Below are 12,581 nucleotides of genomic sequence, written 5' to 3' on the forward strand. Positions count from 1 at the left end.
GAAAATAACATTGGGCGATACAAATATAAAGATCGATTACACACTAATATGAAATTGTGTACTTTATCAAATCTAGACAAATTGCAGGAGGAATTCCAGAGGAATTTCAGGAGGAATTCCAGGAGGAAATCTAGACAAATTGCAGGAGGAATACCAGAGGAATTCCAGGAGGAATTCCAGAGGAATTCCAGGACGAATTCTAGAGGAATTCCAGGAGGAATTCCAGAGGAATTCCAAGAGGGATTCCAAGAGGGATTCCAGATGAATTCCAAGAGGAATTCTAGAGGAATTTCAGGAGGAATTCCAGAAAATTTTCAGGAGGAATTCCAGAGGAATTTCAGGAGGAATTCCAGATGAATTCCAGGAGCGATTCCAAAGGAGTTTCAGGGTTAATTCAAAGAATTCCAGGGTTATTCGAAAGGAATCTTAGGGTTATTCCGGGATGAATTCTACAAGAATTGCGGATGAATTCCAATGTTAGATCAGCGGGGAGCAGTGGTTCTACCGTTTCGGAGTTCTGGGCACTAACGGTCACATGAAGTTAGGAATCGATATGTACTATTGTTCAGAGTTCTCAAATCGAAATAGAAGTACTTGGTTTCATACAAATTTCACTTAAACGCTTTACTTTATTCTTCAACTTATTATTAAACTAATGTATTTCAACTAAACTACAAAATTAATCGTTAACATTCTAATTCAAAAACTTGCACGATATGTTGTAACTGGAGTACAATCCGGGGAACCGACTGAGCAGATCGCTTGGTTCAGACGATGAACTTATCCACCGATGAACAAAATCCACTCGGACCGAGAATTTTGACACCAGAGCCGGACCAATAGACGAGTGCACCGATGAACTGAATTCATCGCGGTCCGAGAATTTTGACACTACAGCGGGGTCGCTTCTAATCAGAAGTGATAGATTTCCAATCAGAATTGAACAATTCTGATTGGGAACGACCCCGCTGTAGTGTCAAAATTCTCGAACCGCGATGAATTCAGTTCATCGGTGCACTCGTCTATTCGAATCAGAATCACCCAATTCTGATTGGGAACGGCCCCGCAGTAGTGTCAAAATGGACTTATCCACCGATGAACCGAATTCATCGCGGTCCGAGAATTTTGACACTAGAGCGGACGATTTCCAATCAGAATTTAACGATTCTGATTGGAAATAGACTAGTGCACCGATGAACTGAATACATCGCGGTCCGAGAATTTTGACACTAGAGCGGGGCCGCTTCCAATCAGAAGTGAACGATTTCCAATCAGAATTGAACAATTCTGATTGGAAATGGCCCCGCTCCAGTGTCAAAATTCTCGGACCGCAATGAATTCAGTTGCATCAGTAGCCTCTAGGCTACTGGATCTGGATGAATTCAGATGTAAAAGTTCATTGAGATACAAATATGTTTTTGGCCAAAGAAAATTGGTTCCCTTACAATTATGGTGGGAAGTGGGTGAACTTTGCGTGGAGAATTTTTGTTGGAAAATTCATTATCATTATCCATTAACCTATTGACTGTCAAACGATAAACTACAACGATCGACGCGCCACCATCTTTCGAATAGTGGAGGGTGTAGGTACCTTTTTCGCGGTGTTGTTTACGGTAAAGCAACACCGCGAAAAAGGTACCTGTGCTCACCAACGTTCAAAAAATGGTGGCGCGTCGATCGTTCTACACTAGCGATTGTGCGGTGGGGTGATGACGTTTGGAGGCGAATAGATAAGTTCATTTGCGTTCATCCATTTCTTGCGTAACTTGCATTAAAGATCGGAATTTTCCCACACGAAAACAACGAATCTCAGCAGCCCGCGCCAGATGCCGTGTATCGAGAATGTGCCCAGAAACGACGACGACGACCCTGGTGGTGATAAGCGTGCAAAACAATCCGTGTCGCGAAATGACATTTGGTTGACGAACGTGCTGCGAATGTTAACTGAACCGTGAGATACCGACGACGACGAGACAGAGTTGCATGTTTCATTTTCCACGCGCGAAGAAGGGTGATGATTTATGTTTGGTACAGCTCTGATACAGCCACCTACGACCCCAGACAACCAGCTATTCATGCTCTGGCATGGACGACGGCGTGGGGTGTCATTACCACCAGGGGAATCATCATTCATTTTTTAGCTTTGGTTCGTTTACAAGTCATGGCGTTGGAGACATGTTTCTCCCATATTATTGACACCCTGCACTGAACTGAAGTCGAAACGGGTGATTTGGTGAGTTAGTTAAATTTTACGGATTGACATTGGGGATCAATGTCACATGAAATGCGTCCAGTGGGGAAAATTCAGCGGTTGCTTCAATAGGTTTTCCTCAACACGGTTATGGGCCCAGAATCCAAAGGCCGGAGCAAAATCTCAATAAGTCTGAAAAAACAAGGTTAATCTTAACAATTGACGAGGAGTTTATGAGTGAATTCACTCGGTCCTATCAGAATCTACCGCTGGAAATGTAATTCCCTCAACTACTTTTGAATGCTGGAAATATTTCCATTGTTCCATAATAAAATATTCAAATAAATCTACTTTTTATTCCCAAGCGAAGTAGTCTAACTCAATTTCGTTTCGATTCCGGTTTTTCTACTTCTAATCCTGCAATGTCATATACTTACAGCTGTTTACTCCTGGCCTCGGCCCTCGCCTCGAACATCATTATCGATAGGGGCCCATCGGGTGGCCTCAGCTCCCGGGATGTCCTTATGTAGAGATACCCGAGCAGTGTCATGGGGCCACAGTACCTGTGGAAAGGGAGAAGAGAGAAAGAAAAGGGCCACAGTCATTGATTGGTTCTGAAGGACACGCGCTGCTGGAGTGAAGTAGATGTCTGGTTCAATTAGAAAACCCTTGTTACCAGTCAATCAACCATCGTCCCAGGCAGTCAATGAACGAACAAACGGATTCAGTGAATGGAAGAAAGGGATTCTCTCCGGTGACAACGGAACAAAGACAATAGGTCGTTCCCGTCAAAAGTCATGACGTTTTTAAATTCTTCATCGAAGAATAATTATTTCAAATTCAGAAAAAAGTAGATTTTACATGGAAAATCTGCCATTTCTTGAAAGTTGGTTCATTCACATTCATGCACTTCCTCAAGTTTATTGAAAATTTCAATGAATTAATATAACTGCTAATTTTCATGCCAATTGCAAGCAGATAAAATAAAAAGAAATGTATCATGAATCCAAAACTGACTTTATATCGAGCAGGAATGGTCTATTGTACCCCGAATCCTCCCATCTCCACCTTGAAGCCAACCCTGGGCCATCACATGTGCATGGCACACTGTGATAGGAACAAAAAACAAAGAAGAACAGTCAGTGTGCTCTTCTACGCCACGTAGACAATTTCACTCACTCAGTGTGCAATCAAAGGGGATGCTTTGTGTAGTATGTGCCGTGCCGGTAAATTAATTTGTTCCGCTCCCATGGAAACGCCCCGTATTTAACTAAACTGTGCTCCTCTGCTGGTGGTGTTTCTGATGTCGTAAAGTTTCAACCACCATCATCCGAAGGATGCTTGCCGTTCGATCTAACCATTTTTGGGGAGAACACGTGTGGTTACTGCAATCTTGTGAATGTTCTACACCATTGAGCAGAGTTGTCATCTAATGGAAGCAAAACCCAAAGCATAAGTACAGTTTACGATCTGTAAGTACAAGACTTGTAATTGGAATTCATTTTATTTTTTGTTCATGTTCATTGTACACACAGGAAACACCAACAATGGATAAGGATAAGTAGGCCTTTGAGTAGCTGAAAAACAATAAGATTGTTGTGAACGAAGAGATCCAGGTTGAGCTACATAAACGCGGAAGAGAGCAGCTGCATCAATCAGTCCACGACCAAATTCTTAGAAAGATATGCGTGAATGAAAACCAACATCTGGTCTCAATTCATTTTTAGAAATTTTAGGTACACTCAGCCAAATAAACTTAAGATTTCCATAAGACCTAACTTATGAAACGGCCTTTAAATTATTTATAATGATATGAATGAATTTCATAAGGTAGTTCGATGACGCAAAATCGTCCCAGAGCTTGGCTTTTATATATGTTTAGCAACATGGTATTCTCAAGCGTCGGTAGCCGTGGGAATTTAACACGAGCTTAGTGAACCCGACGTCCATGGATCGAATCCAGTCGCATCATTTTAAGATTTTTTTTGTTTTTTTTTTTTTTTTGATAAGGTATTCTTATGACATGCCTAAGAATACCTTCTAGCAAAAATTCATAAGGTATTTTGATGAATTTCGTTTGTTTTTTTCGCTGAGTGTATGAGAGGCATTGATATGTTAAATTGTCGGAACTTATCGAAAAGAGCATCAAATATTTTTAAATTTTTAATGTAAGTTCATCAACTAGTTGTGTATCAGTAGTCCAAATATGGAAAAGATCGGGCTATTCTACACGAAGTTAGAAAGATCTAGTGAAAGGTAGGGTAATGGTTCCCTTCGTTGTGGTAGTACCTAATGTTGCGGTAATGGCAATTGAGCACTTTTTCGACTGGAATGGTACCAAAAGGCATTTTTAATAGATGTATTATGCTTAAATTATGAGATTTCACTTTTTGTGTGCTTAAGATTGGCCCAAAAACTTATTTAAAAAAATCCCTAATATTTCTGCAGCTATGTTCCTAATGTTGCGGTATCCCATATGATTTCAATGGGATATCGCAACATTAGGAACCGAAATTAAATGTTATCTTCATAATATAAACAGTGTGCCTAATGTTGTGGCAAGCGATTATTGATCGAAAATAGAGAGAAACGATAGTTTTCATATTTTTTCTTGCAAATTTGGATGGAAAACTACCGGTTAACGTTTTGAGCCCCTTCATTATATGGTACGATCATATTTTTTTTGAATTTATTCACCTTATTACCACAACGATGATCGGCACACTTACCCTATAATAATTCAAATGCCATCTTTGAGCTGTTATATCTCCGGATTGAATGAACCGAATGCAATGCAATTTTGATCATTCATGACTTATACCTATATTGACGATTTGAATCCGTCGCGGATGAAACCGTCACCAGAGTCGTCGCAGCCAATCAGCAGGCGGGAGTCTGACGTTTCTCCGATCTCACTAACACAAACAGCAGCAGATGTGGTGCTTGATTCGTTGCGATGATTCAGAAATGCCGACTGGAAGTTGGCAGCGCGTTTTGTTATGAAAGCAACATACAATAAATAAGTTTGAAAAACGTTTGACTTAATTAAAAATTATTAATAAGAAAAAAAGTTATGACGGTTTTATTTATTCTATGGTTTTTTAGTAAGTTTTTCTATTTTTCATATGCAAACGATTACTTTTTCAACTTAATGCCGGCCATTTGATTACTTTCCTTCAAAACATAAATATATTCAAGTCCATTAGAGGGAATTAAAATGAACTATAATTACCATTTCGAATTTTGAAACGATGATGAAGTTTTGGATAGATTGATTTTTAATTAGAAAATAATCTTATTGTTATAATTTTCTTTCTTGTTAAGAATTTTAAGCTTAGTCAAAAATTTACTTAAATCCGGAGATATAAAAGCTCAAATTTGGATATCGAATAATTATACCTTTTTCTAGAATCTTTATAACTTCGTGTAGAATATCTCGATCTTTTCCAAATTTGGACCATTGATACTCAACTAGTTGATGAACTTACAGTAAAAATTTGAGAATATTTGATGCCATTTTCGAACATTTTTTGAAAAGTGAAATCTTATTTTGACTATCCCCTGCATTAACCTGGAATGACTGAAGAGTGTGGCGGTTGCTGATTGGAGTATCAGAAACCGATTACAAAGCTAAATCAAGTTTACGGATTAAAAGAGTTCGACTATTGCGATGTATAGAGCTACTAATTCACCCCAAACGAAAAACGAGTAATCAGAATTATCCCCTGAAGAAGATTCCAACACGAGTCGAAATGTTGGGAAAAATCGAAAACTTTCGTTTTTATTTCCCAAGACTGCAGTGCCGAACTAGTAGCTCTCTATGTCAAATTTATATCACAGAGAAACAGACGCCATACTCTGATCCAAGGATCCCTTTCGCAACGGTTGATTCAAATATTCAGTAGGTGGTCGATTGACCACTCGCGGCGCTGGCAGTGTTTTTGCTTCTGTTTGACGTTTGCTCACTACCGCCATCTATACGTTCAGCATTGGACGATTACGTTTAGGTAACGATGATTTTAATAAAATTAGTTCTAAGCTACGTCTATTTCTCTGTGTTCACATCATATTGTGTTAGGATGTTATCATATTTTCCAATAACTTATTATGTTATCAAAAACTAAAATCGCAACATAAAGTAAACTGTTGTAATCAATATAACACTATTTTGTTATAATTAGATCAAAATCATAACAAAATTAGATATGAATTTAAGTGTCAGAATCACTAGTTTCTATCAAATTTTGAAACAATTTTGTAAATTTATTGTCTATATGACGAACTAAATTATATTACAATATCAAGTTATATTACCAAATACAAATTACCAACTAAAATTTATAACATAATGTGAGTTACAATATTTTAAAAACACAAGGGATGTTGAACATTATTATACCACAATGTGTTATAAATATCATGGTTTGTAATAATTTTGTTATATTTTTGTTACAAATTTTTGGTCGGCAGTCGTCTATTAAGATTAAGATTAAGATGAAAGGAGACTACTGCGAGCTGGTTCGTTAGGATTTAGAACTATTAATACGTTTCACGTAAATAGGTCAAATTAGGATTCCTTTACGAAATAAATATCTCCTGGGTGTCCATCAGGTATCCCTCGCAGGATTCCTTCAGAGATCCCTTCCGGTACTGCATTATTGGTTACTCCCGGGATTTATCAGGGATCCTTTCGGTTTTCCTGGAATTCCTTCAATGATTCTTTCGGGATTCTTTCCACGTTTTCTCCATTGATCTTTCCCGGGTTTCCTTTAGGGATTTCTCCTGCTATACCATCAGGAATTTTTCAAGGATTCTTCCAGTTTTTTTTCTTTGTTAGGAGTTAGTTGCTCCCGAGAATCTTTCAATGATTCTTAGCCCTTGACAAGCTCATCTCGGGACTCATGCTTCACTTCCCTTCCGAAGGAAGAACTCACACTTTTTGAGTTTGTCGGGAGTAGGATTCGATCCCAGGTCCTCGGCGTGATAGTCACGTGCTCTAACCTTCACACCCGGTCAGCTCCCTGATTGTATCATGGATTACTCCCGAGACTGCATTGGGAGTTTCTCTAGAATCCTTCATGGGACTCCCGGGTATCCTTTAGGTATTCTTCCAGGATCTCTACTGAGAATATTGCGTAAGTTACTGCAACAATCTGTCCCAATCCATCTTAGTAAACTATAGTAGAATCACTTGTTTTCATACGGGACCACACGATCTAGGCGACTTACTCCGCCAAAGGTCCACTCCTCAATAGTGCAGCATCACACCGACAACCTCGTCATGCTGCTTGCTGTCACTGATGCTTGCTTGACCATGTAACATTTATTACGAAAAAATAATGATGTACTACAAATACAAATGAGAAATATCACATATGTAGTGGAACTCTACAAATGCGTAATAAATTAGGACATCACAAATGGACAAACGCAACGCAGAACATAAATTTTGCCCTGTTACCCTAGTCCTGGATAACATTTTCCGAACCCAGGATGATGAGGTTTCATAATAATTATTGTTTGCCTGTTGTTGACTGTTTGCCTTTTGTTCGCATCATTAGTTGCGTTGCTTTCATAGCTTGAGTTTTGTCTAGGAATTCCTAATCCTGAGGGGGCATGCTGATTCGAGTTTCAATACAAGACCTTTATATTTTGATGTCCCTGTTACGGAACGATTCCCTTATCTGATAGTTGGTTTTTACTCCAAATGACCTAAATGTAGGCTATCAAAATGAGACTGATGAGATCTCATGATGCTCTTTTACGGCAGAGCATTACAAATGTGCATTTAATTTGGCGAAATATTAACAGGTTACAATAGAACACTGTTTCGTCTAGGGTTGATTGGTTTAGATGGGGAGGGATCCAGGCGACGACGAAAACAGCTGATTCCAAACTATTGGATTTTATTGCCATCGATCCAGGCAGCACGCCTGATCGATGGGGAAACGAGTGAACTTATATCTAGCTACATACAAAACGTTGTCGCCTTTTATAGGCGACACAGTACAGGCAGATAAAATATAATACAATTAAATCCTATTGCCGCGCACACCGCAGTACGCTGGACGCTGATCGCAGGGCGCACACCGTTGCGTTGGGCTGACGATGCGATCGATGCATTGGATGTGGACAATGGGCAGCTAGTTGAATGGTACGCTGCGGTGCCTGTGTGCTGTTGTATATGCCTATTGACGACGTTTTCGGTGCGAGATCGAACAAACACATTACACAAAAATAAAACTTACAGAGCTTCTTTGGTTTATTTAAGTTTTATGAAAGATTTATAATGGCCATTTTCAAAGCTATTGGTATATGTTTTAAAAAGTAGTAGAAGTTTTCTACAAAACACGGTTTTTTGCGGTTATCAAGAGTACTTTAAAATGAATCATGAAACAGTAAACGCTGTGCTGACGACATGCTAGCGAATGCACTGTGCCTTATAAGCTGGCCAAAACTAAAGCCAACCATTATTATAGGCCAAAGCTATCAGATAATTTAAATATTCACCTTTATATATTGAATTGCACTCTAAATTACATAAATGATAGATATTTTTTCCATTCTAATCAGAATGAATCATAATCAATTGTAATATGCTCAAACATCCCATAACATATCTTTGTCTATACATTGTCGACCAAAGTGAAATGTCATTTATGATTGAATATGTTTTAAAGACGCGGAATTCGTCTTCAGGCAGAGGCTGTACTGACCATTTTGGCGCATGTAAAATGAACGCATATAGCTTCCACTTTAACATCTTATGCAACATCTTATACGATCACTGCTTGACTGCCCAAGTAACAAATTGACAATCTTTCAGCTTTCGTGGTTATTTATAAAGGTTTTATTATAGCAGCAAACATGCCGCATTGTCTACAGAAAGCATTTAAATATGCAAAATAATCACAGATAAAAATTTTACTTCCAACTGTTTTCACAACCTTCTGTAGCCAAAATTTAAAATCAAATGTGACATGGTATTTAAAATAGGTTTATCATAGCTTTCTGTTCCTCTAGTAAACCGTTCATTTAAAACTATACATGGAAATAGATCAGAACCACGGACGGAATCACAAACGGGACGCGATACGAGGCACTCACCAGTGCCACATCAGAAGGGAGGTTCATAGCCGGCATGTCTAGTTAAAGTGAACGAAGAATTTGCACTATGAACAACACTCGCGTCTGAATATTCAGCTACTTACCTGTCGGTTCTCAATAACATAATATGTATTATTGTTGGTAAGTAAAGAGCCATCGTATTTATTGCTGCCGTTTGTAATAACTTCGATAAGAAAACAGCCACAGTGAAGTACTTGTACTCGAATGGATGGTTCAAATGTAAACATCGCATTCCAGCTGTCAAATATTTTACAGGTTGCTGTTTAGTCTTCATAAAAGTAAAAAAATAACAAAACGGCTTTAGACCAGCTTTTAACGTAACCATTCAGCCTGCAGGTTGTCATTACAGAAGTAATTACAAGACATTATGCGTTAAAAGATGCTTTTATGAAAGCAAAAGTGGAGATGATAGAAAAATAGATATTTTCATCGCCGACATATTGGATTGTTGAATTTTTCTAGCTTGATGATGATTTGCAAGCATATTTTCAGGTGACATTTGCATGAATTATTAATGATTTCGAAGAGGGCGCTTATTTTTTCGCATCTTTAATAGCATATTTCACATTAAATTTTATTTGGCAATTGATTTTACGGCACTATACGATAGATAATTACTGTGCAAAATTTGCAAATTTGGAGAGTATTATTTGCATCATTTCTCTTGCAGTTTTGTTTTTTCTTCCGTGATGAATTTATCAAGACGAAATATAATTTATAAATTCAGAATAGTTACGATGAATGTCATCATTAGTGGGGATAGCATTTACCTAGGTAGTGGACTCTAGAAAGAGTTACTACAAATGCTGGATTACTTTTGTTGAATGCACTTCAAAACCTTCACCAGGATGGGCCAACTAGCAAGATTGTAATCTTCCTGAGGTTATGGTGGAAGCAATGCGAATAATGTTGCTTTCACTAGAGTTTTATTGAAGTAGGTTTATAAAAACCTTCTAGTGTTTCATAAAACTGAAAATGTTACTTGGGTGGGTTATCATACCATTGTGCATGCCGTTCCAGATCATTGTGCCAAGTACAGTGGGGACTCCTATTAGACGCTGCCACCCACTTTACGCCCACTGCGTTTTCCAGGCTGTCTTCTAACCAATTTATTTCATTTTTTTTTGTATGTGATGAGTCTATAGTAAGCACTAACTGCGCTAAAAAAATCAGCTGGATTGGATACAAGACAGCTGCGAAATTGAAGTGGGCGTAAAGTGGGCGGCAGCGTCTAATAGGAGACTCGACTGTATTAACCCCTGTGGGTCACCTGTTAATGGGTTTAAACGAACCACACTGGGGCAGGACCGAAAATACACGGAAAAAACCTCTAGCTCGTGGAGATGTCAAGATCCACTTTTGGCGTATTCAGAGAATGCTTTTCTACGGCCAAGGTTCCGACCCGAGCAGAAGAAAATAACAAGAGAATAACATATCATGGTATTTATCTTAAATACTACCATACCTTGATATGCTCTTCATTAGGTGGTAATAAGAGGCAAAATAACAAAAACGAATACCAAAATTTTGTATAAATAACACCTAGAAAATAACAAGTCTTGTACTTTCAATAATGAATACAGACCTAAAATTTCAAGTGCTGTATTTGCATGTGTATTGGTTATCCCAAAGTTATTGAATAACAAACTAATAATATTTCTTGTTATTAAATGTTCCATTTGTTCGATGATTTCATAATGTAATAGCAAATCTTGTTCTTCGGTTATGTTCACTGCTAAACCAACAAATACTACATCAATACCAAACTCTGCTCAAATACCTCCAACTGTTATTGTGCTGTTCTCATAACATTCCGTAAAATAACGCAGCAATAACCATTTTAGGTATCAGAGCACATGTTGCTCTTTGCATGGTATTTGTAAGGTATGCCCTTCTGCTCGGGAACGATAGCCATTTTTCTTACGTTATTCGCAAAAAAGTCCTATAAGTATTTTTGCCCAAATTGCATTTTAGCGATATGGTGTCTTCGGCAAAGTTGTTCGACTATTCATACTGAAAAGAATTGCCGAAGACGTCAAATTTCCAAAGCCTACTATTCTTGAGATAGTAGCCGTTTTATGAAATACCAACCTAATATCAATATTTTTCATTAAAATACGTTTGTAAACAAATTTAATGTCCGTTTTCGAGTTAAAATAAGGCCGATGTAAATTGTTACAACCCACGGTGTTGTGCCGCTCTTGAGTGTCTACAGTATCTACATTCTATGCCCCCAGCGGCACGAGTGTAGGGCGCCTATGAACCTTAGATAGGAGAATAATGAGATGTGAATTCAATAGATGTAAACAAGGTCTATTTGCGGGGAAAAAGTGAAAGTCATCATCCATGTAGGATAGTAAATTAGTGAGCTACTTAAGGGCTATAAGTTTATAATTTGATTATTATATTGATACGGTCATTAATCTTTTACTGATTGCATCGCAGGTGGGACATATAAGCTAGATTCATTTATGCACTAATCTAAATACCCATATTATCTCCAGATCCTCTCATCTAGCTAGCATAGCAGTTCAACAAAATCTGAATTATTCTGTATCTAAAAGAACAGGTAAAAAATTACTATTAACGCGACATAGACTACGACTCAATAATACAAAACTTTAGATCTCGTAGCACCGACCAGAATCTTAATTGTAAATGGAATTGGGAAAGATAGGCGGAAAGTTGACAAAACGTAAGTTCAATTTATCGTTAACTCATGATTTATAGCTAATTGAGGTTCTTCTTAGGATATTGAAACTTCCAACAATAAAGGAACATTGAAGTATCGGAACATTTCTTTCTTCGCCTCCCAAATTCAACAATTTTCAATATCGTTTTACGGCGGTTGGCGGTGCCTGCGAGGTCGTTTAATTGTTGATAGCTGCTGCCACGGCTGTGTACGTATTCGGCATCCCGGTGCGGGTATCATTACGAAGAGCACTGCAATCGTCACTGCAGAGGGATGTCCGAGGTAAACGGAAAAACAGCAGGTAAGACAGGTGACAACTGTGATGGAAAATCCGGAGATCAACTCCCGAAAGATACCGAAATCCCCCCACCTAACCCCTCTTGCTCGTATAGCAAACCTCCCCTCGATAAGCATGACCCAAAGACCGTAATCGCGTACGAACCGAATAGTTGTCGGACCTGCTACAAGGCCGATAACAGCCTTATGGTCCAGTGTGATTCGTGTGACGATTGGCATCATTTCGTGTGTGTAGGAGTGACCCAGGAGGTCGAACAGAATAGCTGGAATTGC

General features: G+C 38.4%; 1 protein-coding gene across 1 annotated transcript in view; it reads right to left on the minus strand.

Moving 5' to 3' along the window:
• Positions 1-12,581, minus strand: part of LOC109433599 (uncharacterized) — a 192,020-nt gene that overhangs the window by 120,954 nt on the left and 58,485 nt on the right. Inside the window, exon 3 of the mRNA XM_062851868.1 lies at positions 2,629-2,754. Coding sequence (XP_062707852.1) covers positions 2,629-2,754 — 126 coding nt within the window. The remainder of the gene's footprint in view (positions 1-2,628; positions 2,755-12,581) is intronic.

Source organism: Aedes albopictus, chromosome 1 (genome assembly GCF_035046485.1).
Source record: "Aedes albopictus strain Foshan chromosome 1, AalbF5, whole genome shotgun sequence".
Lineage (NCBI taxonomy): Eukaryota > Metazoa > Arthropoda > Insecta > Diptera > Culicidae > Aedes > Aedes albopictus.